This window comes from Fukomys damarensis, unplaced genomic scaffold, assembly GCF_012274545.1.
Source record: "Fukomys damarensis isolate Sample0158 unplaced genomic scaffold, DMR_v1.0_HiC HiC_scaffold_5, whole genome shotgun sequence".
NCBI classification, from domain to species: domain Eukaryota; kingdom Metazoa; phylum Chordata; class Mammalia; order Rodentia; family Bathyergidae; genus Fukomys; species Fukomys damarensis.
In genome coordinates, this window is record NW_022900917.1 from 64,574,218 (window position 1) to 64,602,139 (window position 27,922).

General features: G+C 45.3%; 1 protein-coding gene and 1 long non-coding RNA gene across 2 annotated transcripts in view; one reads left to right on the top strand and one right to left on the bottom strand.

Annotated features, from left to right (window-relative positions):
* The window catches only part of Cacna1c (calcium voltage-gated channel subunit alpha1 C), a 712,468-nt gene that overhangs the window by 561,202 nt on the left and 123,344 nt on the right, over nt 1-27,922 (bottom strand). Inside the window, exons 2-3 of the mRNA XM_019208417.1 lie at nt 16,436-16,757; nt 11,897-12,002 (exon numbers count right to left, since the gene is read on the bottom strand). Of these exons, the coding sequence (XP_019063962.1) occupies nt 11,897-12,002; nt 16,436-16,757 (428 nt within the window). The remainder of the gene's footprint in view (nt 1-11,896; nt 12,003-16,435; nt 16,758-27,922) is intronic.
* LOC109118248 lies at nt 3,018-7,377 on the top strand. The gene is made up of 3 exons (XR_002025553.1): nt 3,018-3,053; nt 6,835-7,010; nt 7,110-7,377. It is a non-coding gene; the product is annotated as an uncharacterized LOC109118248 (long non-coding RNA).

Sequence of the window (27,922 nt, forward strand, 5' to 3'; positions counted from 1 at the left end):
GGAGACTAAACAAGTGACACATGTAAGGCACAGAGCTGCAGCATTAGCAGCACTCATAGAAGTTGGGCATTTTCACCAAGGTCACATTTCCAGGAGGTGGCTGAACCCGGACTACACCAGGAACCTCTGAACTCAGTGCTGCCTTCCCTATACCTGAGTGTTCAGTGAAGCCAGCAGCACCCTCCACATGATAGATGGACAGGAAAAAGCAGTGTCCCCCAACATCATCCCTGAGCCTGTCACTGGCATTCTCTTGTGGGCTGGGACATTATAGCTCACATGAGGCTGACTACTGCTGAGCCATGACAAAAGAATGAGGAAATGCGGACTGCCTTTGCCCTCCTTCCAGAAAGATGAAGACAGAATACTTCCAGAAGTCACAACCAAGACTGTACAGAGCTTGGGCCCCACACTCCTCTTCCTCTTAAAGCCCAAGCTGCCCAGGTCAGGTTCCTTGAAAGGCACCCCACTGAGAGGCTGGTCCTGTGCAACCTTGCAGCCCCCATGGGTGGTCTGTATGATCCTGTGGAGTGTACATCCCTTATGGGGTGGTCAAAAAGGTTTCCCTCGTGGATTGGAATGAACAGAAGCAGCCAGGTAAGCGAGGACTTGGTCAACAAGACCACAGTATATGGAAATATAGGAAACTCTGCTCTGTGGGACCTAGCTGCATGTTCCTGATTCTTTTGACAGGTCCCTTGGATGTGTTTCTGTGACTGAATTTCTCTTCCAGAAATAATAGCTCCACTTTCCAGGGTTTTCTTCTCTCAGTGAGATCTACCAGGCTGCCGGCAACCACATAAATATACTCTTAGAAAGCTAAAGAAATGCAGTAACTCTCACCTTTCTCTGCTAACAAAAGCTCTCCTCCAAACACTTCCTGCTCCTTTGGAAGCTAACTGACCTGCCCACACCACACTCGAAACAAAACCCAAACTCCTCACTGTGGCCTTTGTGACCCCACCCTGCCCACTCTCAACTCAGATCATGTCCTCCTTTCACCTCACTCAAAGCGCTCTAGGCACCCCAAGTGGCTTCTCACCCCCAAGCCCTTGCCCTGCTGATCCTGGGTAGGCTGTTGCCCAGCACCGTACTCAGGGTGACCCCTTTGCCACCACATCTCACTCAGACACCACCTCCTCAGAGACCTGCTTTAACTGCCTGGCCCTATAACTTATCACCTCACTGGCCTTTTTTGCTTTCTTCTCTGTAGTGCTTATAATGTTTTGAAGTTATCTGTTTATCTGTTTATCTGTTTATCTGTTTATCTGTTTATCTGTTTATCTGTTTATCTGTTTATCTGTTTATCTGTTTATCTGTTTATCTGTTTATCTGTTTATCTGTTTATCTGTTTATCTGTTTATCTGTTTATCTGTTTATCTGTTTATCTGTTTATCTGTTTATCTGTTTATCTGTTTATCTGTTTATCTGTTTATCTGTTTATCTGTTGCCTGGGTGTTCAAGGATTGCCTTACAGAACATAAACCCATGAGGGCAGAGACCTCGTGTGCCCTTGCTCCTGCATGTTTTATATTTCTACCACCTTGCTTGGGCACATTCAGTCAGATGTTACTGAATGAATGCAAATAAGGATATACTGACATCAAGTCCAACGGTCTATTTATCAGACAAAAAGCCACCAATGTGCAAAATATAAAAGAATTACCTAAACATAACCTTCTCCTGGATTATGAAAACTGAAGTGAAGAGAACCAATGACACTTGCCCCAAGTCACTCAGCAAGTGATGAAAGGCAAGGAAGCCCACATTAATGACTTTTTTAACAAAGCCCTTTAAATATAAAATTTAAGAAGGCTTGAGGAGGAGGGGACTGCCAATATTTTCTTAATTTATGCTCAAGCAAGGTCTGGGTTGAGGGTTCCTGGTCCTTCAGCTGGTGTTCTTTCAGCCTTAAACACCTGGCCAGAATCTCTAGTTCATGAACAACTCTTCTTCACATACTAATTCAGTTATTCATTCAACACAGCTTTCTTGAGCACATCCTTCTCTAAGTTTCAGGAATTGTGCTGAGAATAGAGACCAAATCAAATCTGGTCCTGAGTCCCTTACCTGCAATCTCAAAAAAATCACCCCATGACCATGATTGGATCTTTCTGCTGGGGGCTCCCTGGCATCATTCTGCAAATTGTTCATCCTCCAAGAGTGGAGTGAACTGGACCTGTTCCTGTCCCACGATACAGATTCTCTATAGAATCAGTGGTCAAGAGAGCTAGAGGGAGCAGACCTCAGAGCACACGCAGTAAGCTGGCTGAGAAACTGATAGCTTCTTGCCTGCTGGGACTGAACTTCCATGGAGAGGAAGCTCACAGAGACCTCTGCCAGCCCAACTCACACCACCCTGAGTGACTTCCCTGGCTAGTCACAGTGTTTAAGGGAACAGATGCAGAGGATCGGAGTGTGTTCTGGTGGCCCAGAAGAAGGCCTTCCTCTTTCCATTCACTGAGTATCAGGAGGTGGCCACCCTGAGAGCCAGCAGCCTGAAGAGCTGTCTTTCCTGCGCCCAGTCAGATGCTGTGTTTTCCTCTCTTTGAGAGTGAGTCTGAGACTAAAGTGCAGAGGCTGCACAAGGGGGTGGGGTCAGCACTGAACTCCTGGACTGAGTAGAACATGGGAAGGGGCTTCCCTGCCACACAGATGCTCTCCCTCAGGCTGGCCGTTCTGCTCAAATGGAGTGTGAGGAGCCCACCTGTTGGGAACTAACACAAAGCAGATGGGGGCAGTAAGCATCCCCAGTGAAGCATACCTTTCTCTAGGAGGCCTCCCCCAGGGCTCAGCAGCCACCTCTGGAGACCTTCATCTGAGTGCTGAAGCAACTGTTCAACAGCCATCCTCAGCCATACTCTAGTCAAACTGGACCCAGAGAGAAGGTGAGAGTACCAAGAGAGCTCTCCAGCCAGGGTGGCCTGATAAGTCTCCAGGCCTTCACACAGAGTCAGCATTACATGGCCTGGCTCTTCCGGACTCCAGCAGCCAGCCCAGCTCTCAGCAGCAAGCAGGTTACAGCCACACCACTCACTATCCATCTTGGAAAGGTCAGGCACTAAATTTGGAACTTAGCTTTTAGATCTTTTCATCTATAAGTTATCTTGAGGCTGAAGGAAAAGGTTCACAGAGACACGTGCCAGAACAGCAGAATAAATATTTCCAAAGACAGAATTTATCTGTCTAGTTTTAACAACAACAGCAATCCTAGTTATCACAATGAAACCCTTATGTTTATACAGCATTTGGTGCTTTTCAGAGCCCTTCTATACATCCTCTTATTTGATCTTGCCATGACTCACTCTTATCTTTATTATTATTATCTTTATTTCACAGCTAAAGAATCTAAAGCTCAGTAAAGTGACAAGGCTATGCCACTAGTCAGTGATAGAAATGCAAGTAGAACCCAGGATCATAAAAACTGGCTCAGCGCTTCCTCTCTATCTCTCGTGCTCTATCATTTAGGCCAAAATTCTATGTCTCCACCTTTCCAAACAGCCCTGGAGAGGTCAGACACATCCTGGAAAGACTAACTCCATAAAAGGGACATGAGATGGCCTTTTTATACCATAAGAGATCTGGGGCTGGATGTTGCTATAGTCCCCCACATGTAGTACCTCTAGCCCTGTCGCCAGACAAGTATTCACTGGCAACTCAAAAAGTCCCCAAGTTCACAAGCTATCCCAGGTAGCTCCCAAGAATGGGTTCCAATGACTCTGTCCATAAGGAGAGTCATTCCTGTTCTTCAGATCTTGAGACCCTTTAACCCCTCAGCTGATTCAACTCATTGGTCCCTGTGAAAACAGGGCCTCAAAGCCAAGTCCATCTCTCAGGTGGCAATGAATGGCAGTGCCTCTTCTATGCCCAGTGCCCATGTTCCCCAAGTGGATAAGTAAGGGGCTCAGTGGCAGTGCCCCTAAGACACTCACAGACATGCCTAGACTGAGGACTTCTCCCAAGTCTAACTGCTGCTTTTCCTCTGGTGCTCCTTGATAAGGGATGATCACAACCATGACATACACTCCAGTGAGGGTTCACTGCAAGCACATGCCCTCCCTCCTAGCACTCAGTGGGGCTGTGCAGTGCAGCGGTGGCAAGCACAGACCTGGGTGCTGCTGACCTGGGCTGGTCAGGTCTGCCACCTCATAACTGTGTGACCTTCGGGCACATGAGTTTACTCCCCTGTACCTCTGCACATCTTAAAAATAGGATGACTATGATAAATACATACAATTATCATATATCAACTTAAAATGTAAATAAGTAAAGGAATGATTATAATTATAATGGAGGTCTAGGGAGTTGCTGAAAAGACTAAATGACTTAACACATGTCATGTACTTAGAACAGTGCCAGCAATGTAAGTGTTGACGTTACTGTTGCTATTATTATTAGTTGGAAGGCACAAGTCCAAAAATTTCAATTACAGGGGAACCAGTGAGAACAAAGGGAAAAAAGGGGGAAAAGGCTTCTGAGAAGCCAAAGTTAATGTCACAAAATGCATATATTAAAACTAAGGCACTTAATTCATACATTAGTCCCTCGATCAGAATCTATTTACTCTTGCTTTGCACATAACTGGAAGGGATGAAGTTATCCACTTTCTAAGAGAGGTGCAGGAGGTTAACAAGGTGGGTACTAAGGCAAGGCAGTCACCCCAACAGGTGGGTGTTAAAGACACGCCGAAATCCTTTCTCAGACCTTCGCACTCTAGTAGGACTCTTTAAGGTTCCTTTGTATCTTGATGGCTTCACAGTATTACTGGAAGTCCAATAACTGGAATTCCTAATGATTCTGTGAGCTCCCAAAAAGAACGAGATATGTTCAATGTTTTTCTTTTAAGGATCCAGGGATTTCTATTTTACATTCTAGAAATATTTTCTTGAAATATACTTAAATGCCAAGGAGCTTGGTACTTGAAAGGAGTTCCATTGCATAAGAAGTGAATTTATATGGAACATTTTCCCCCCAGAATGAATAAAGATGGGTAAAAACTGAGCAAGAGGTGTGACCGTATTTAGACTTCAAAGTATCACCTCCTGTCCTCCCATCTATCGGCAAATGCAGAGCAGAGCAGACAACGCCTCCTCCTCACTCTGAAATATTTAGTGTGTAAACACTGAGTCAAACAATGGCCCCAGGCACCCTGAGGGTTTATAACCATCAGATTAGGCACAAATCTAACAAGGAGCTTGCTGTCCAATTGGAAATGCCATGTTCCTGACGAGGCCTGTGATCTCTGTTGGCCTCCCTTCCCCACACTGGCCTTGCACAATGTCCTGTCCCTCCCCAGTTCGGTCCCTCCTCTCGATGGCCCTGGGTCTCAGCAAGTGCTTCGTCTGTGTGTTCAGCCCCTGTATATCTACAGATCAGCTTTTGCCAAGGGGAGATCCAAAGAATCTCGCTCCTCCAGCTATATGTGATGGTGTGAGCCGGGAAGGCCACAACCCTGACTGATTCTAGGAATCAGGAGGCATGTGACTTCCAGGGAGGTGGCAGCAGCCCCATGGTGAAGAACACAGAGCTGGAGGCACAGTGCCTGCAACAAGTGAAGGCCACACAGGTCAGGTGTCTTTTCCCAGGCCAATTCCTGCAACCCTGGCTCCAGTGAAGCTTTGAATCATGTGCTGGTTCCACTCAGATCAGCTTACTCAGAATCTCTGCAACAATACCCTACTTGGAAGAAGCATTTTCCCAATGTATTGGCCCAGGCTAATTCTCTCACCCAAAAACAGGCTGTCCACAGCTGTCTTCCCACTCTTTCACTCTCTCAATAGACCTGGGCTTCACAGCACCCAAATCAACCAGGGATCCCTGAGCTGACTGGCTGAAGACACAAAATACTTATGGGATGGGACATGGGGCCCCTGTAGGCTAGGGAGGGGTCGCTTTTGAGGGCTCTTCTTTCAGCATTAATGATTTCTGCTTCCCTCCCTACATAATCAGAAAATGAAGGTGAGCACTCACAGACACACAGCAATACTGCTGCCAGAAAGCAGGGAGGTTTTTGGTTTCCTCTTGCAACCTCTGAGCCAAAAGCTAGCGTGGGTGCCATTCTTCCTTGACATCCCAGGGACCTGGGGAGGGGAGTAGCTGTCAGCCTCTGGTCTTGAATTCCAAAGGACAGCACATGTACGCCCATGCCAGGCAAAGTCCCACACATTTCACATGCATTAACTCATTAAGCTCACAGCCAGGTTAGAGTACAGTCTGGTTGCCCCAATTTCCCAGCAATCCATGACATCCTGAGCTTCATCTCAGTCTTGCTCTGGCCCCTCTGAAGGACCATTCTTTCCTCCCAGAGCCTCTGAAGAAGAAAAGTCTAGCCCCAAAGCCAATGCTTGTCTGCCTCTGCCACTCCCCCTCCACCTCTGTTCTAAGCTTGGCTCTTGCTCCAGAAAGTACATGGCATTGTTTTTTGCACAAGGTCAAATGCCAGATATATTCTCTAAATATTCCAATTCAATCCAAGTCTCTGTGGACTGCAGGATTTGCAGAGAATGAGGAGTCTTCCACACACAACAGGTCCTCTCTGCTGGGAGAGTCTGTTCAACAGACCTCCTGAGCAAAGGCTATTGGTAGAATGGGTTATAGCTGCTATATTATAAATGATGCACTGCATGGGAGGTGGCATTGCCAATGCCAGGACATGACTAATAAAGGACATATCATGTCATGGACCAATTCGGCTTTCATTATGCTTTACTAGTATGAAGAAAAGATAACAAAGATGATGGATTTGGGTGCAAAAGTATATGTTACATGGAGCATAACACAAAGATTTTTATTTGAATAACAAAGGAAGATTTCAAAACTAAAGTTCTCTTCTAGAATGCTGCTCATCTCTAGAAATGAAAAGGGAGCAAAGTGTTAGAAAAAGAAACGGGCATACAATGAAGAAAGTAAGAGAAAAGGCCCATGAGAAAGTTCATGGGAGCTGATGAATTTTCAAGAGAAACTGAGAGCAGGAGCACGAGTAGACAGGAACTTGCAGCATCTGTGTCAGGGTGAGTGTGCTTCACTACACAGGATTGTTCTCAAGCCCGACAGAATGGGAGACCTCACATGCTTGACCTGTGTGTCGTCCTTCTGTTTGGATCCTACAGAGGTCTTGTGGGTTGACAGAAGTGGACTGCGGAGAGAGCTGAAGATGGAGAACATGCCAGATCACTGTTCTCAAAGAGCACTGCGTGATTCCCCCAGCATCAGAATCACCAGAGGGGCTTCCTGAAAATGAAGACTGGAGACTCATGGTAGGCACAGAATCAGAATGTGCAGGGAAGGACCTGGGAACATGCACTTGAACCAACCTGCCATGCTCAGAGCTTGAGAGCCACTACTACAAGTATATTACCCTCTCTCCTTTGCTATCACTCAGAGGACTCCAAAATGGCAATTTTTTATTTCTAAAAAAGAAAAAAGAAAAAGCTACGAAACTAACAGGAGAGTTCTCAAGCTTTGTTTTGGGGCTACATAACTTATTTGAGGAGTCACATTCTGGAACAAGGGGAATGTTTCAATTGCTGACCCTCTGTAAACAGTACTTCTGCACCTACTATTCCTTGGTCCAGGTAAGGATACACACTCAAAACAACATCTTCTATTTCCAGCACAAGGATCAACTCAGCTCTTCAAAGTCAACCTGATCTTCTAGGTGTCAAGACTTGAGGTGCTGTAAAGTCTCTGACCTGCCAATTAGTCCCTCTTCCACTTTTAAGCTCTCTGTTTCCTTAGCTTTCAGCACTTCACTTGCTGCAATTTCTCTTCTTATCTCTCAGGCCACACCTTCCCCATATTCTTCCTTGGCTCCTCTTCCTCCACCCACCGTGCAACCATCAGTTCTCTCCAGGGTCTGGTGGTGGCTTTCATCGTCTCCACCCTGTGGCAGGTGTTCTAGCCCAGGCCCATGGCCTCTTCCTCTTCCTCTCCTCCTGCTGTGTATGGTTCCTTCCTCAGCAAAAACTGTTACTAGTTCCAGGCCCTCTCTCCTGCCCACTCTTCTCTCGACAATTCCCCGATTGTCCCCATCCATCCTCTACACCTTAAATGTGACCTTTCTCATGAAGCCTTTTCCTGGCCACCCACATCAATCCCAGAAATCAGTCTTCTCCTTCATTTACAATACCCAGCTGGTCCCAAGTCCAAGCAAGTCTGCCTTCTACTTTTCCTATCCCTATAGTCACTATCAACTATCCTCCTCTCTACTATCTAACCCTACTATCACTGTCATTCATATCTTGGCAAAGTTTCTTTTAGTCTTCACAAATACGAGGCTCACCCTGTAAGAATCCTGTCCTGATAACAAAGCTTTCAGGGGCACCTTATCACCTACAGTTCAGTTCAAAAGTTGACAGCGGCCATGAAACCCCCATCATCTGATTCTTCTCATTCACTCAAATCAGCCCCCTATCATAAACAGTGTGACCACAGGGCCTGTGTAAATGTGTATAACTCAGTCTGAAATACCTCTATTGGCAAGGAAATCACCTCTTGTAAGATGTTTTACTATTTGCAAAAATCTGCTTATGTGTTTGTCTTCCTCGTTAGTCGTAAGTTCTGCCTCCAGAAGTATCCCAAATATATTGCCTAGCCCCTGGAGTGAATGTTTGCCAAATGGCTGCATAAGAGTAAGACAGACCAAGAGAGACTGAAGATTCTCAGCCTGTCACAATGGTCAGGCAAAAGGTGATACAGCACTGGGTAGGATGGTGAGGAAGATGATGATGATAATAACAATAATAATATTAATAATAATATCCTACATTAATAATATCCAGCACTCCCCTTCCTACAGCACCGTTTTAAGAGCTTTTCATATTCTGACTCATTTAATGCTCATGGCAACCTTATGAGGCAGATTCGGTTATTACTGATATTCTCACTTTATAGATGAAGAAACTGGGGCAAGTGAAGCTGAGATACTTCAACAAATTACTGAGGGAACAGACAGAGGGTCAAATGTGATCTATGGCCAATTTAACTCTGCATACTGTATGCCCATTAAGATGGGCATGGGGAGCAAAAGGAGCAGCAAGGCACTTGTGCTGCTCTGGGGAGCAGGTGTCTGTGGCAGGAGAGACGGTGGACTCTGTTTGGGGCCTGTTTGCTGAGGCATCTGCAGGGCACCCTGCACAGATCACAGGGCACCACTGCCATGGTGTGGCTCTTTCTAGCCAGTCTGCCTTGCTGTTCCCAGTCTCCTCTGAGGTGAGGTAACTTCTATTTGACAGTCTGGGAACTGAGGTTCAGAAAAACTAAATCACTTGAGATTCAGGTCCAAAGCAATAAAGTGGCACAGCCAAGATGTGAACTTAGGACTGCCCAACTCAAGCTTTGCTCTGAGGCCTATAGTTTGCAAATCTAAATGTTAGCACCTCGAGAAGGAAATTTTGAAAATAACATATTCCTAAGCTGGGCCCCAAACTCATAGATCTGCTTCAAATCCCCACAGTGCTGATATCCACATGGCAGAGACTCTCTGGACACTGTCATGACAAGCAGGCTTGGGAGTCACTAAAATGGTCCACAGGCCCCCCTGGCAGGTCACAACAGCCTTGGCCTGAAGGAAGACGTCAAAGCTGGAGATATCTTAGGAACAACTGACCTAGAGGGGGGATTTTTCAGTGTGAGGTCATAGATGAGCTTCCTTAGAAAAGATACAGGAAAAAAAAAAAAAAGAAAAAGGCCGAGAACAGAACGTTGGTAAAACTTTCAGTAGATGTAGGAAGAAAGGCTCAAGGGAACAAGGGCTGAGAGAGCTTTGAAAGGAGACATTTATCATCATAAGATGCTGCAAAGAAGGGAAAGAGGATGGGCCAGCTCACGGCACCTCTATTAATTATTTCCACAGATCAGGATAACTTTCTGGTCTACCATCTGATGTGAGCTTTTGTTTATTTGTTGGTTTTAGGGGTTGGTTTTCAATTTTCACTTGGCTACCACATGCCCCCACCACTCAATTGGTGACATTCACTACCCCAGGGAATGTACAACACCATGGAGTGCAGAGAATAAAGAGTCAGATCCATAGCACTAATAAGGTATCATTTATATATCATACAACTCACCCATCATAAGTACCCAAAGCCGGTGATTTTTTTGGAACATTCTATCACTTTTTGGTATGATTTCAGACAAACCACTGTCCCTCCAAAATCACCTGTACCCAGCTAGCTGCCTCCAGAAGTTCCACGCTGACCCCTGCTCTCTCCCACTGGTCCCTTCACCTCCTCCGAGGGGCAGGACTAATGAGGCTTGGCCAGACCAGGCTCCCTTGGGGCAGCAACCCAGGACACTGCTCGGTCTCCTGTGAGCTGTGGGATGAGGGCTACTATGTGGTCATCACCAGGCCTAAGATAAGCCAGATTCCTTTCCCGCCTATATCCCTGCCAGGGCCTGAGGACCCCAAAGCCCTACTTCTTTTTAAGCACAGGACATGGATTCTATTTGTAACTAGAGCTTCTTTTTAAAGGGTGGCAGATTGAGTGCTATGCTATAGGAGGGGTTCCAGAAGGACACGGTAGGGGAGGGAGGTAAACACACAGAGAAGAAATAGAGGCAATGGATGTAATTCTTGCTTTGGGGAGATATTTTTGCTTGTACCTATTTTGACACAGTGGTGATTTCTTGCTTGTTAGGAGACAAGGTCATGCCTCAGAAGGCCACGTGGACTGCAATTAACAGTCTGCAGTCTGACTCCAGCCATATCATCCCTCGGCACACACTGTTTAACTGTACCACAGCGTTGGGAGCCTATCCCCAGCATGCGGCCCATGTTGAACCATGAGAGACAGCACTCCCGTGTGCACCAAACACCCTACCCTACATGGATCTGCAGCTAATGGGAAAACAGGGAAAATGGCAGAGAAGCCTAAAATGTGTGTCAGGTTTATTTGCCAAAGGAGCCAAAGGAAATGTCCAATGTTACAGGACAAAAGAATTACCAACCCAATTGCATCTGGAAAGCAGAATCTTAAAACCCTCCTGTTTCTTCTACAAACAGTGTCATCTGACACTACATCTTGCTCATACAGAGAGGTAATGACCAAAGGGGAAAGACAGTGGCTTTAGTGGCCAAACACATTTTGTAGAAACCATATGAAAAACAATGGTGTCTTCACAGGGCAGGGGAGAGACAAGATTTTTCTATGTATTCCAGTGATAGAGGCATCCCAGAGTGTCCTAATTTTGCCAGCTACATTCCAGAGTTCTTTTCCTCACATGCCCAGACAGAGCGAAGGCTTTTGTATTTGTGATGACTTCACACTCAGCCAAAAGTAAACATGCTCTCCACTTTTTCCATGGACAAATCCTAACCCCAAATTGCCAGCATTGGCCTCTCTGCAATCCAAATGGAAAGCCGCCTTTCCCAAGAAAATAAAACCCTTTTTAACTCAATAATACATCTTGGCTGCAAAAGCAAACTTTGCTAAAAGCTTCTTAGAAATTATTTATCATACAATCATGCAGCGATGCTGCAGATCCCCTGAGCAAACCCTACCAATGAAACAAAGGCACTCCAAATACATGAGCAAAGGATCCACGAGCAAACATTCACTCCAACAACACCAACACTCACAACCCAGGCAGCAAATTTTAACCTGCACAGAATCTGCAACTCAACACACACACACACACACACACACACACACACACACACACACACACCCCTCACTGCCACCTAATTGCAGCAGCATTCTTTCTGAAAACAGGCAGCGAAAAGACAGGTGCTAATTTAAATAAAGAGTAAAATGGCACTCGAAATGCAAGCTCTACAACACTTCAGTACACTTCAAACACATGTCTTATTCCTCCTGCACATTCCAACTCGAATCCCTGTGCCTGGAGCTCAGTCCTCCACCAGCTAGTAAGGAGTGCAGACTTGAGGACTTACCAGGTTGGAATTCGTGGCGTTGGAATCATCTTCTGGGAAAGGAATATAGATTGCTAAGGCCACACAATTGGCAAATATAGTCAGTAAAATAATGATTTCAAATGGTCTGAGGAAGGGAGTTAAGGAAGCAGTAAGCACAAGTGAAACAAACATACATCTATATATTATTTTTAAATGAATCAAAGATTTGTAAGAATTTTGTTTAAACAATGCATTCCAAGCCCCTTGTATTCTGAGAAGAAACATATGCCTTTTTAAGTGCTTCTCGTGGGGCCCCGCCAAAATTTTTCCTAATATGTCAAAAGCAGTGGAGGCCAGTCGCGTGCCAGAGTAAACACAGATTTCTAAAAACTTTTTTCCCCTTCTTTTATTTATTTAGATTGTATTTGACTTCATTTTCCCTCATGTGTGCTTGGGGTGGCTTTTACAGAACAGTGTCTGCCCCAGGCAGGACTCCCCAACACCCCGTTTCTGCATGGCTTATATGTCACCTCCAGGGGACCCAAATATGTCTAGCACAGGAGAGCAGTGAAATGAAGTTTCAAGACCAAGTGACCTTTCATATTTTCCATTGAAATTTGGGGATTTTACTTTTTAATCTTTTGAAGTGAAGTTAGAAGTTGTTTGCTTCTTGTTCTACTTCTATTTCATTTTTTGACATCTTTGAGAGGACCAGAAGCCTGGCTAGGTAGCTCAGGACTGCCCCCCTGCCCCCACAAGTGCACTGCACATTTAGAGAAGGACAGCCACTTTCCTTCCTACAGGACAGGTGACACTCTTGGTTCTCCAGAGGTTCTGGTTCTACCTTCAGTGGGCCAGGCTCCAGCCGCTGGTCCTCCCAACTTCTTAGATGATGGCCCTGAGCTGTAGAGGACAGCCCAGAATACATCCAGCAGTCACACTGCATGAGGGGTCCCATGCCCTGACATCTGTCTCAGGCAGAACTCGGGGCAGGAGGCACCCTCCAGAGACAATGAGCTAATGTGATAGCACCCTTCCAGTAAGACTGCCCCACACCCACACCTGGAGGGCCAAAAGGGAAACTTTACAGGAAAGGACTAATGTATGACTTCCAGCTCCACCCCTACCTACGTCCCCACTGCCATATGTCCAGGGCCACTCATAGAGTCTAACAAGAAGAGGACGAAAAAGAGAAGATGGAAATTTCAGGGCAAGGGAACAACTTAGATCTCCTGGGAAATCTGAAATCACAGGATAAAAATTTGGAAGCAGGAAGAGACTTCAGTGATTATCTAGTCCAAACCTCTGAGGCCTAGAGAGACAGAGAAATCTTACCAATGCCCCACAGTGGGTTACTGACCAGCTAAAACTAGAACCCAGACATTCTGACAACCTAGTACAGCACTTACCACCCACCATAGAAAGGTTCTGACTTGTTTTCACATGCAGCACTGCCGAGGTAACAGCATTCTGGGCCTGGAAGGCATCTGAGTGACTACCTTAGGGATGGAAGCCCCTCAGCCCTAGAGTATGATTGAGGGTCCATTTAACTAACAAGGCTTATAAAAGATGCCATGTGAGCCTTAATATTAAAAAGATGGCACAAGATAGACCTATCCACTCTGCACATATCACAGATATGGACAATAAAAATAGTCTGTAAAAGATTCCAAGTTGCAAAGAGCAGAGGCAGGACCAGAACCCAGATCCACTGACTAATCTTTTGCACCATGCTGCCCTTGAGTTGGCCAGAAAGTAAGTAGGGATGATGGGATAGAGACCTTGATGCTGGGGATGGTGACAGTGAGGAGAGAAGCTAACTCACCAAGAACCTACCCAGGACCAGGCACCATTCTAACATCACTACACAAACACCCAACATGGAAAGCACAATTGTTATCAGTACTGAAGGGAGACACTGAGGCACCGAAAGGCTACAGGTTAACTTATCCAAAATCACAGAGCTGGTGGTAGGATAGGATTCAAATTCAAGAAGTCTGGCTCCAGAGTCTGAGGTTTTCAGAGATACTGATCTATCCTAAAGTCACCTAGACCAAATTCAGGAAGCCAGTTATTTTTAGCCCTCTGACTACAGCACTTCTTCCTTCCTAAATCTATCCCCACCTGCTTAGGAGTGTAACATTCATCCCAAGAACTTGTCCATTTCATTCTTATCACCTGGTACCCTGTGCTCCCTCCACCAGGGGAGCAAAATCAACTGAGACAGACTGCATGAACATCCACTGGCAAAATATCAACTCACAGCCTCCGCCAAAGTGGGATAGCTAAGCTTGGGTGTTTCTTACATTGTCAGTTTCACTCCCCCTCCACCAGGCTACCTGCCCATCATCTTATGCTAAAAGCACTACACAATGCTAGGGAAGATATCAATCAGGTATAAGGAAATCAATCAGGTAGGCGAGAAGAGCCATCTGCTGAAAAGCAGAGGAGAATCCAGTTAAGCCCTGGATGTGCTCCGGCCATGCTCGGAAAAACAGATCATTTTTTAAACTGCCTTCTTAATGACAATATCAGATTCTATTTTTTCAAGACCTGGGTGGCTGCAATACCAGGTTACCTCCTTACCTGTCCAGCTATCCTTCCTCCATGATCTAGAAATGCCACCCCATCCAGCAATGCTGAGGCTGGGTCCACATTCCCTCTTCCAGGTGGAGGGCACCTTCCCACAGAAAGGCAGCTGCAGCACCATGCAGTGAGTGCCCATGCCCTGCCATCTTCCAGCAGAACTAGAGTTCACCCCCTCAACATCCACCCTAGTACCCTTCCAGTCCTACTAGTACCTATCTACTCCCTACCTAGTCTTATGTGTACCACCTAGTACTGTAAGGGTGGGAAGTAGATAGATTTTGGATCCAGCAGAATCTGGATTTGAAACTCAGCTCTGTCAATTGCCAGTTGTGTGATTTAGGGAGTTTTTTGTTTCCTGGGCCTTACTGCCCTCTTCTCTGAGAGTATTTGAACTGTAGGTACCCCAGTTCTCCCACTCCATGGTTCTGCCTTGCGCAGCTACAAAAGCAGCCCAATGGCGCTGGCCCAGCCCAATATCTCTCTTACTCTTCCGGGGATTAAAACCATGACTGACCATTAAGGACTGTTTGGCCAGCTAGCGGCAGTTCCTTGCTTTGAACTGCAGCATCTTAAAGTTACTCTTATGTTGAGAGACTCAAACATTCATAAGATGAACAGTGCTTACTCAACAGAAACTTTTTTTTATTCCTAGGTCATCTTTTACTTCTAACCACTATCCAAGATTTTAAAATCTTTTCCTAGTAACTCTTGAATGGGATCTAACACTTTCTTCCTGAACACTGAGTTAAGAGATGTGGTGGCCCTGCTTAGATAAATCTGTATTATAATAATACTCAACACCAAGTCCCTAGGTTCTAGTCCTGTCTATTACTGATCACACGACCCTGGGGATTCTCTCATGTGGGGGGTTCATTTCCTCCCTAGGAAAGTCATGGCTGGATCTATAGATCTTTAAAGATTTTTCCTTGGTTCCATTAAGCTTGGATGCTAAGAACCTTGTAATTCCATAGTGAGAATCCACCCTTTTTACTCATTCATTAGTTTCTATAGATCCAAAGTGGATCTGTATTTTAGACTCCAGATCACTGTTCCCAACTTGGCTACACTTTAGATTCACCGGGAGAGGTTTTCAGAATCCACAGATGAAGCTCAGGCAGCTAGAGTCTGTTCAAACTCTCCAGGTGATTCTAATGTATAGCCAAGACTGAGAACTCCTTCTCTTAAGCCTTAGAGCTGAGAACCAGGGCCACTGACCTCTACATGTTTGCATCTCCTGGGCTCCTTCACCATCATGAAATAGTGCGGGGGGGAAGTTATGAGTGGCTTGCAATGACAACCAACACAATCACATGAGTGGATCCCAGGCAATTTCACTTCATGAGATATTTCAGAACTTCTTGTCCTCCTTTTCTCCAGTGTTGCTTATTAATTACATGTTGAGTATCCCTGCCCCAAAATGCTTAGGACCAGAAATGTTGCAGATTTGGGATTCTTATAAAATTACTTGCACATAATGTACACAATGAGAAATCTTGGGAATGTAGCTCAAGTCTAAACAAGAAATTTATTTGTTTCTCATGTACCTTATAAACCGCTGAAGGTAATTTTATATAATATATTTTGTGTGATTGTTTTGACTACAACCTGTCACAAAAGGGGAGGTGTGGAATTTTCCACTTGTGGTATCATGTTATCTATGAAAGGTTTCAGATTTTGGAGCAATTCAGACCGCAGATTTTTTGGATTGGGGATACTCAAGCGGTGTATAGGGGGTGGGGAAGAAAAACTGGGCCGCTTGTTATATAAGCAGGTTCCTGGGTCCTGTCCCCAGCAATTCAAGAGACTGAGTCTAGGGTAGGGCCTAAAACTCTGCATTTTTACAGGCCTCGTGAATTCAGATTCATGGTCTTAAAACCAGCATGAAGGCTCAGAACACCCACACACTCCAGTGGCTGTGAAACCTCAGAGGATGAGTCCTCAGGTTCAGGTCCCTGAAGCACCCTATCCAGGCTAGAGCACAAAGGATATTTCCATTCGACAATGCTGATGCACGCTCTCCGGATGGGGTTCTTCAGAGTCAGGCAGAGCAGGGCCCGGGGCGGCCGCGTGGCGGTAGTGCCACCCTGCTTCTTGGGTTTCCCGTATTGTTGCCGCTTTCGCTGTGTAGAGCTGACAGTAGAGATGGTCGCATTCCCAGCACTGCCCATCAGCTTGGCCTGCCGGGCCGCATCGATGGCTGCCTGCCACGATAGGGCTGCCCCAGGGGTGGGGATGTGCTCGGGGGCCAGCCCCGCAGCTGCATTGGCATTCATGTTGGCATGAGCTGGGCGTGGACTCCCATAGTTGGAACCTTGATCAAGAGAAGAGAAAGGGCAACAGTTAGGAGAGTGAAAATAAGAGCATTTGGGACATGCTTTGGATTCCAGACTGACAATTTTTAAAAATCTTATTTCAAGCTATTGAAGAAAGTTGGGAGGTGACACATGGAAACACTAATATAAGACACTATGAAATGAGCCAGGAAAAGTTGCTCTAGGCCTAATTTGGGTGAACTTGCACATGTCACTCCCCTCTCTGGTCTCAGCCTCATCTGAGGGAAGCAAGGTGTGAGATGTGTGTTACAATGTGCATGGTCCTTTCTGGCTCTCCAATTTGCACACGGCCACTAGCTTCTGGCCATGTAAGTCAATCTGACAAAGTCCTGTGTGTGTGTGTTCCATAGATTCTGCTCCTCTGAAGAACCCTGACTAATACAGCCAGTCAGAACATTTTCATCCTACAGTCTGTCCCGGAGAGAAAGAGAATTCATTCAGTATCACAGGACTCCTGCAGTCAGCATGCCTGAAGTTAGCCCTACGCAACCACATGGAGATGAGACAGGTGTGGCCTCCATGAAGGCTGTGCCTTAGAACCAGCATAGTCTCCCCTTCCCCAGGGCATTTCCCTCCACCCATTGTGATAACAGAGTGGCTTAGATTATGCTCACTCAAGTGTGGTCTCTGTCTTGTGCAACCAAAAAGACCTGACTAATGTGCTTGCTCAGTGTCCAAACATTGTGTCTTGCCAAGCTGTCCTTTCTGCAGATCCCAAAGTCTGTGTCCTGTCACAGCAACAAAACAGGGACAGACAGTAAGTTTTCAACTCTTATGCCAACTGATTGACATCACTGTCTAAAATGCTGTACTTAAAGGATTCCAAGACTTTCCTGAGTACAACAGGAAAGTGCATCATGATAAATTAGTGATGCCTACCATGGGCACTGAGGTAGAGGATGATAAACACACAGATGCCACACAGTCAACACCCCTGTCATATACCAAGCTGAGCACATCAGGTCTTCTCTGGTACCAGCTGGCCAGCTGCCTCCTGCACTGATGCCATCTGGTCCCTGTGGCATTAGCACCCCACCCTACTCTCTAGAGCCTGGAAAGTTGCCTCTGCTACACCCAATTCATGGCCATATGCATATTCTCAACTCCACAGATGCCTCTCACCATACCTGCCCTTCACCCTTCTCCTTTTGTCCAGGCAGCTCCATACCCCCAAGGTAAAGCACATTAACTAGGCTCATCGACACTTCCTCTACTGAGAAGTCTCCTCTCCCACATACCTCCCACATAGACTCCTCCCTGCATTCACTGTGCAGATGGATCCTAAGCATAAAGTGAGGAAGTCCCCAGGGAGGCTAGGACCTTAACCTTTCTTATAAGACCTCAGAGGAAAAAACTGAAAGAAAGGATTTGAATTAATAAAGCACCTGAAGCACAAGAACTACTTTATTAAGCAGCAAGATGAGTGCCTCCACTTAACACATAAGAAAACAAAGGAGCATATGACTCATTAAAGGTCACAAAATGAGACAATGGAAGATTTCTGCAGTACACAGGATTCACTCTTAACTGCTACACTATACTCCTGCCTTCTCAGCTCACTCCCCACCTCATACACACACACACACACACACACACACACACTCCACATGCATGCACACGTGTGCTTACATGCATGGTGACACACAGTACACACCTCCTCCTGGCTTATGGGCATTGAGATGGAAGGAACTGCACTTCCAAGAACATTCTATAGATATCATAAGATCTTCTTAGGATGGCACTCATGACACCCACAGCACCCACAGTAATCCTCAGGCACCTCTAGGGTGGATGAGAGGAGAAAGTATCCCCATTTCTACCTGCCACACTGCAGTGCCTGAGTCCAAGGTGGCCTAATCTTCTGTCTTTTTTGGTTTACCAGAGAAGGCCGGAATGGTAACTTTGCTCCATTTAGTCTGTGATGTATTATTCGTCCTTCCTAGACTATTTGGCATTGACAAAATTTAATAGACTATTTTAGTTTCTGGACTAATTTTTCTTCTCTCTCATACTTTAAAACCAGCCATGTTCCCCTGCCACTAGCCTTCCACTATAATCAATGGATTATACTGTACAGTACATGAAGGGATTTTTTAGACTTGCTTACATGATCAGAGGCTGAATGGCATGTGCAAGCTGGAGCACCAGAAAGGACCATGGACACTGTTGACTCACATATCTCATCCCTTGTCTCCCCAAGAGGAAGCAGTGAGACCAGAAAGGGGAGTGGCATACGCAAGCTCTAATCTTTGAGCTCACTCCAGGACATTGGCCTTTATCTTCCTCTCTCATATCAGCTGTCAGTCCCAAAACCCAAGCTGTCCCAGGAATCTCTGGACAGCACATGAGAAGACAGCAAGAAGCACTGGGCCTGAGAACCCATTCGCTGCCCCAAAAAGGCTGTGTCAAGTCCATGCATCCTGCGTACCCTGTGCATGAGCAAGACGGTGGCCGCCTCTGCAGAGCCAAAGGGCGATTCTGAACACTATGTCTTGAGAGGCTGACTTCTGAGCCCACCCCCACCATACTCCACAGGGGACCTTATTTATATTGTGAACTGTTCCCAGAACACAAGGATCTCTCTGGAGTATACCATCTGGAGAAAGCACATATGAACAGGCCCATGGGGAAAAGTGAAATGTCAACTTCTCCCTGGCCAGAGGATATGAAAATGACCTTCAGTATTTTGGTCTAGACAGCTCCAAGCATTGTTAGAGTCCTGTGATGTGACCAAGGGCACTGCCACAGTAAACACAGAGCAACATGCAGGTAAGATAAGAGTGGCATCTCAGGGCCAGCCTCCTCAAGGGCTGAATCTCTAGGCAAACCTAGCTTCCATTTCTCCAAGTCATTCCCAACCCACTGGGTTGACTTCTCACCTAGGCCTAAAGTTCTGTGAGTCTCCAGGTCACCTCCAAGTGGCACCATCATCCCAGAATCCCAGGAGTGGGAAATGTCTATCCCTGGCACAAGGTTTTTGAATCTAGGGTAGTGTTGTCAAGGTAGGGCAGACAGCATTGTCCCTGATGGCCTTTGTTAGCACGAAATCACCACCCAATGAAAGACACCAATTTTCAAATTATCAAGCTGATTCAAAGCTCTGTCTCCTGGTTGCCAGCTGAAAAGATGCCACCATTTATGACTGCTCTGGTTCCCACCTTGCTGGGCTATTTCCACTGATGTTCTTGTCCCTGAATGAGCCTCAGAACAGCAGCTTAGCTGAACAGGCCACACACAAATAGGCAGGTGCCCACAGCAGTGACATCCACCCAGGACATAAAGAGCTAACTCCCATTTGTCAAATGGTTCAACGACCCTGAAGACAGCTGCAGCTCCCTTCTCCCTTATCTTCTGCTGGTACTCAGAGAGACCAGGATGAGAACAAAGACTTCACACACACTGGCCTCACACCATTCTGCTTTGCAAGAGTCCCTTGAGGAGTCCAAGTTAGGAGTCAGGGGCATCTGCTGCATAATATTGCTGGGAGTAAGGCTTGATGCAGGGGACTTGGAAGGTGCTGAGTGAAGAAAACTGTTTTTCTTCATTCCATCTTATCCATGCACCTGATCAAGGGTCAAAGCCCACATAGTCAACATTTTCTAAGTCTGTTACAATAATGATGTCATAAGGTTGTTATAGTCTGCATGGCCCATGTGTTAAAGGCTGTATCCCCAGTTCATAGTGCTATTAGAAGGTGGAGGGACCTTTAGGAGGTGGGCCATAGTAAAAGGAAGTCAAGGTTATGTCCTTGAGAAGATATTGGGACTGTACCTCTCCTTGTTTTTTTTTTGTTTTTGTTTTTGTTTTTGTTTTTTTTCCCCCGTCTCTGTTGCTATCAGGTAAAGAGATGAATGGTTTGCTCAGCCACATGGTCTATAACAGGATGTGCTGCCTTGCCACAGACCCAAAAACTATGAGGTCAACCAACCATAGACTGAGACCTTTAAATGTGTGAAATAAAATAAACCTTCCCTTCTCATAAATTGATTGTCTCGGGTATATGGTCACAGTGACAGAAAACAGTCTAACACAAAGGCAAACTTTGGCTAGAACTCTGTTGGAGTCTGTCCATCTGCACCCTAAAGAACAGGTTTATTCTTAAGCATCAGACTCACTCTTCTACTTCCTTCTTGGATGTTGTACTGGGGAAGAAACTCTGACAAAAGAGTGTGAGCAATGATTTCCATCTGCCATGCCACCACCCTCCTCTGGGCCACCATCCATCTCTTGCCCAGAAATGCTGCAGTAGCCCCCTGACATTTCTGTCATTTCCAGTCTTGCCTGTCCCCAATTCAATCTCCATGCAGCAGCTAAAGTGACCTTTTAGAAATATGAATCATAAATCAGGCACTGTCATTCCCTAGTTAAATCCTTTCAAAGTCCAACCTCTGTGCCATGGCTTATGAATCCTGCATAGGTTGGCCCAGGCCCACTTTCCTGGGCTCATTTCACTCCTCTCTCAGCCTGTTCTGATGTGTTCCCAACATAGGCTTCATTCCATGCCTTAGATGTCTCCAGTTTTTGCCTATCACTTTGCTTTTGCGTGTATCTAGTATGTTGTATCTGCTCTTTTCTGGGTGATTCCTTCTCATTCTTCAGGTTTGGTCTTAGATGATTCTCCCTTAAAACCCCCAACCCAAATACTCACAGCACACAAATGAGCTGTCAGTGATCTTCCTATTTTGCTGCCTCCAAGCCACCCTTAAATAAAAATACTCAAACCCCTTGGCATCATGAAGGGATATCCAATTACCCACAGGTATAGGAAAAGGTATGGGGCTACTGGCCTTCTTTGACACCGCAGCCTCCTTCTTTGGTCTTACTGCATTCTGCCATGCAGAGTCAGGTCACTCCTAATGAGTTGCCCCATGCACACAGAGACACTCCAGACTGACCTGGAGAGACCATGGGGTGGCAGCTCATACCAGAAAAAAGAGATCAGCAAATGAACTTGCTCCAGGTCCTAGACACATAACAATCCTGTGGGGCAATGCTCTCTCTCTGGCCAGGGCACTACCTAGGATGACTGCAGAAGCCCATCCAGTTCCAGCTGTCAGTCATTCCACCATGGTGACCAGGGACTACATTCCCAGATGACATTGCCTTTAAGAACATAACAACCAACCTGGAACAGAAGCGGCACATTAAAAGCCTAATGACTAGAAAGCAGGAAGCCATTAGTTTTCCTTGTGTATTGTCACAAAGTAGCTGGCAAACATACAGAGGAGGACACTGTCTCTTGGTTTTAGAAAATAATGCAAAGGTTCTGCTGCCTGCCTCACAAGCACAAGATCCCAAGTTCAATCCTGGTATCAAAAATAATAAAAATTAATAATAATAATAATGATGCAAAGTTCTATCCATCTCAAGTGCACAGGTGCTCATCCACAGAAGGGCCCGGTGTGCCTTAGCGTGATTCACCACATAACAGTGGTAGACTGCAAGCCCCAAAGTTCCTCCAAACTCTTTCTTCTGTGCCTTCCTGGATAGACAGAAAGCTAAAAACAATTACTAGTCTCCCCCATAGCTAGAATTCCTAATGCAACTTTGGAACTGGCCAACAAAGAACTGAAATGAAACTAATTCAGGTGGGGAAGATGTCTATTTCACTAGTATAGCGTTGACAGGGCCCTGCCAGGGCTCTCTGCTCCCTGGACCACAGACAAAGGAGTGTGCTACTGGAGCCAGCTGTTGGCCCTGTGGCTTCAGATTCCCCAGCTTCATAACTGTAGTAGTCACAGTTCCCTTGGCCTAGTCTGTGGCACTATTATGGAAGTCATTCCTGCAAGCCCAGCCTACAACCTGTTCTCCCAACTCTCAATTATTCTCTAAGGCCTTGAATTCCTGTATTAACTATCTTTCCCCTTAAAATGGCCACAGCAGTTTCTGTTACAGTTCTGGAGCTTGACTGAGATATACTAGCCTACCATCTAATGTAATGTTTACAATCATGGAAATTCTGTCATTCTGGGATACCCAATATGGTAGCCACCAATTAGATGTGGCTGTTGAACACTTGAAATGTAACTAGCACAACTGAGGAAGTACATTTTAAATTTTATTTCATTTCAATTAATTTATACTTCTGTAGGCGCCTGTGGCTGGAGGCTACCATACTGAACAATTCAAATCCATATTAAGAAGAAGGCACAACAGGACAGCATGGTAAAGAATGAGGTGTGAGGTGTGGGAAAGAGCACTGACAAAGTGCTTGATTTTAAATTGTAAAAAAGAAAAACTTAAAAAGGTAACCAAGAACTCATCCAGATGTTGATGAGTAAGTACATTTTTCTAATCAAGAAATAACCTCCTTGCACAAAAAGAGTCTTTTCAAAGCTTGAGATACCAAGCTCCAACAAACAACAGAGAAACCATAAATCCTTTTTTAGTGTCTAACATTCTTATATTCTTTTTTTTTTCAGTGATAAGGATCAATCCCACTGCCTTGCACATGCTAGGCAAGCACTCTACCACTGAGCCATAGCCTCAGCCCAATGTCTAACATTCTTGACAAGTAAATGAGAAAGTAAAAATTTTTTTCCTCAGTAGGGTGAAAATCCTTTTAGTGTCTAACATTCTTATATTCTTTTTTTTTTCAGTGATAAGGATCAATCCCACTGCCTTGCACATGCTAGGCAAGCACTCTACCACTGAGCCATAGCCTCAGCCCAATGTCTAACATTCTTGACAAGTAAATGAGAAAGTAAAAATTTTTTTCCTCAGTAGGGTGACAGAGAAACTGACAATGCCCACAATGTAAGTGAGGGAGAGCCCCATGACAGCCTACCTGAGATGGAACCCCTCTGCCACAGTGAGCCCCAAAGGAGATTTCTGAACATGACAACAGTGCTTGCATCTCACTGAATCTGTTCCCGCTAGCCTGAACTATTGCACACTGGTTGAGCAGCATCTCTGCCTTCCTCCTCCTTCATCCCACTATAGACAGTTACAAGAGATAGGGATATGCTGAACAGGCCCCATGACCACTGTAGTCCAACATACTCCATAAAAAGAGACAGCAAGGGACCAAGGACATCTCTGACTATCTCCCTGACTCAATCAATTGGATACTGCCTTAAATAAAACTGTGTGATTTTTATTCTGCATCACACCTGCCTCAGCTTAACAGAGGCAAAGGCAAGAGGAAGGCAGAAAACCTGGAGCATTTCTGAGGCCACACCAAGTGGGAAAATTGCAAAGCTACCAGCATTTGACCTTCTCAGGAACCAGCAAACAAATCCTGTTTTTTACAGGGCAAATAGTAGAGAAGATATAAAGAGGAGAGGAATCCTAAGAGGGACTCTCACTGAAGGTAAACCATCTGCATGTGAACAAAAGGCAAAAATTACCTTGGTTAGGGAACCCTCCAGCTTAAGATTAATTCCATTTCATTTCTATAAAATCAGCATTTCAGCCTTTCAAGGGTGACAGCAGGTTGCCTTTGCACTGAAATAACACATCTGGCCCTGACTGAGGACAGAGACCAGGCTGGAAAAATGGGAAATCTTTGGGTTGCTGATGTCCAAGGAATGGGTGAGAGGTGCAGAAGTAAGGGACAGTGTCACAGCAGCGTGGCACAACACTGATAAGGTCTAAGCACCAGTTCCACCTCTCCTTTGCTTCAGTTAATGGATGCCCCAGAAGAGTGCTTCTATGTGGGTCCTCTTCTCCATTTCTCAACAATTCACAGGCTCCTTAAGACAAGAAACCAGTTCTTTGGCCTCAGAAATGCTAGCACAGTGGCTTCAGTAGGTACTTAAGACACATCTGCTGCACAAAAGTCCTTATATAGAAGTTTAATTCAGCCATCAAATGTTTCTGCACAGAAATTTACAGGGATAATACTTTTCCAGTATTTTAAGTTAGTATGTTGGCTATTTGCTAAGTGTGTCTACTCCCACATGTTCAAGGATTATTTGTTTCTTGCACCCAACCAGGAGGGAAGTCCCAAGAGGTACACTCTGGTCGGTTTTGTTCACAATTGTATTCTCCAGAGTCCAAATCAGCCTGGAGAGTGATGTGTGTGCAATAAAAGTCTGATGAATGAATCAATGAATATCTCAAGGTGTAATTTCTGAAGATGTTTATCCCATGTTAATGGCATAGACTTCAGTCCCCATAACACAGAGGGGTCTGAGCTCTCGCCCATGTACTACAGACACAGAGCCTGTGGGTTCCATGCCAGGCACAGTGCCATCTTTCAGGGACAGTTTCCACAGCCTCCTTCCTAGTCACCATCTGGGAAGATGGGGTGACAGCAGGACACCCTTGCATGATAACTGTCACCCACCAAGATGGGCAAGGCACCTTTGGAGCCAGCAGCCCATGTTCTAACTCAATTTTGCGTGTCTGAACTCCCAGCCCCATGAGCCCAGGTAACCCACCATAGTGCAGGTAGCCCCCACAGCAACACTGTGACCTTAAGCCCAAGTCATAGGGGCCCATAGACACAGACACTCAGGGTGGCAGGGCTATTTCTGTTCTGTGCTGTGAGGACAACTAGGCTGTATCCACAGTCCCTCCAATCCCACAGGATGGGGGAGACTGAATGCCTGGCCCTGACCCTTGGCCAAAGGCCATATCATCATCTGCTATACCCCATCAGAGAAGCAACTGAGCAGTCAGTAACCAGAGTCTAGGAAATGGCTACATTCCCCTATCCTTCTCAGGAGTCATCTTAAAGGGCAAATCTAAGACTCAGGAAAAGAGCCACACCTAGGTATTCACAGCAGGACCCAGAGTCAGGAGACCTGGGGCCCCAACCCAGGGCCCTGTGTCCACTTAACCACAGCCCATGGAAGAATCTGGAGCAGCAGAATCTGGAAAGTGCCACACAGCCACCCAGGCACAGAGTCCAGTCCCCTGATCCCATGACCATCCCTTGCACCACCAGCAATATTACCAAGTCTTAAGGGATGGACTCTATCCCAGGCCTCAATTTAAACCTCTATGAAATACAGTAATATAGTCCTCAAAGGGCAATCGCACAGACGCAATGAAAACTGAGTCTCTGGAAGCACTACCCAAAGATAAAGTATTATTTAATGAAAACCTTTCCACAGATAGCCACACAGAGCCTCAGGGTATCAGGAAAGAATACCTCATTGCAGTGAACTCGAATAAAACATAAAAGTTGGTTCTTCTTTTGTTTTGTTTTTTGTAAGTCTCATTTCCTAAAGCACATCCTCCAGGTTAAGCAACCTACCTCTTAAAAATTGCTATATTCCATACACAAGTATTACCAGTGTCAGTTTGTGAAAAAGTAAACCTATCTAGACAATTCAGAATCCAGGGAACTCCAGAGATCCTGTAAAATGCTGCTCCATTTTCCAAGGATCTCATGTTAGTGAAAAGTTCTAGGATTCTTCTTCTAACAGGGACACCACTGTATGGGGAAGGGACATCACCCACATATTTATACACCGAGACATAATGCACACAAACACACCCATTTGCAGCCTGTGTGTCCTACTACTAGATGTCCCTAATTCTCACTAAGATAAAACAAAAGAGCCAGCATTCACTTATCTCCATACACTAGCAGGCCATTTAATAAAGATGCTTTGTGCAAAATATAATACTTCTTTCATTTAGAAAAGTCAAAGCCTTTCATCTCATTAATCCCAACAAAACCTCTCCCAGACAGCAGACAGACAAGAAGGTGAAAAGCAACAACAACAACAAAAAAATGCAGGTCCCCCTGAGGCTGTGGCTGCATGGCAAATATTAAGCTTTATATGGATATGAAATGATCTTGACTCTTTCTCAAGTTTGGTGGGAAAAGACTGAGGCCAGAAGTTGAGAGATGCTCTGCACACTCAGGTAAATCCCTTTCCTTCTTCAGAAGAGGACGTTCTTCTGGGAGAGAAGGCCCCACCAGACACCACGAGAGGCCATTCTAGCTGATATACTCAGGCTCCAGAACCCTGCAGTCCTCTCTCCCCACCCACTCGCCTCTCCAACAGCCAACCCCCACCAATTCCTCAGGGACTGGATCTCATCTCAGCCGTTGACTCTTAAGACAACAGCTGCACAGAGTGTGGCCAAAAAGTACCTCTAATCTGCTGTGCCTACAGGCCAAGTTCAACCTAAGGGGTCACTCAGGTAAGAAGGGCAACACGGGGCCTAGCACCCTGTAGCTCCATTTGTCTTCTAACTTATTACCTTAGGGTTTGTCTCAGACTCCGGAGGGCTCACTGTGGTTCATACAGAAATCCATAGTGCCAAAGGGGTTGCCTCACACCCATCAGGGTTTCCATTGTCCATCAGAAAGTAAAAGGTATGGGTGAGGTTGTACAGAAACTAGAAGCTTGTGCATTTCTGGTTGGTAATGTAAAATGGTTCAGCCACTAGGAAAAATAGGACGGAAGTTCCTCAAAGAATTCAAATAAAATTGTTGTATGACCCAGCAATTCCACTTGTAAGAATATATCCATAGAATTAAGACAGGGACTCCAGCAGACATTTGTACACCAATGTTCACAGCAGCATTATTTATTTACAACAAACAAAAGACAGGAACAGACCCAGTGTTCATGCTGTGGCATATACATACAAGGGAATATTATTCAGCCTCAAAAACGAATGAAATTCTGAAACCTGGTGCAACGTGGATAAATACTGAAGACGTTATGCTGGGTGAAGATAAACTAAACAAAGCAGGACAAATATTATATTATTTCACTTATGAGGTACCTAGAATAGTCATAGGGACCAAAAGTAGTAGAATAGAGGTTTGCCAGGGACTAGGAGAGGGAAAATGTGGAGTTTGTGGGTAAAATTTTGTTTGGAATGATTAAAAAAAAAAGTTATGGAGATGAATAATAGTAAAGATTATATGACATGGTGAATATACTTAATGCCACTAAATTGTATATACTTAAATGGTTAAAAGTTTTATGTTATATATATTTTACCGTAACAAAAAATTAGTTTAGTTTTTTTTTTTTCTGTACTAAGGATTGAACCCAGGACCTTTGTACTAAGTTACATCCCAATCCTTTTATCTTTTTAAATTCTGAGGCAGGGTCTCCCCAAGTGGCGAAGTTGCTAAGACTGGGTTTGATCTTGTGTTGGTCTCCTCGAGTGTTGAGATCACAGACCTGTACCACCAAGCATGGCTTAATTTTTTTTTCTAAAAGCT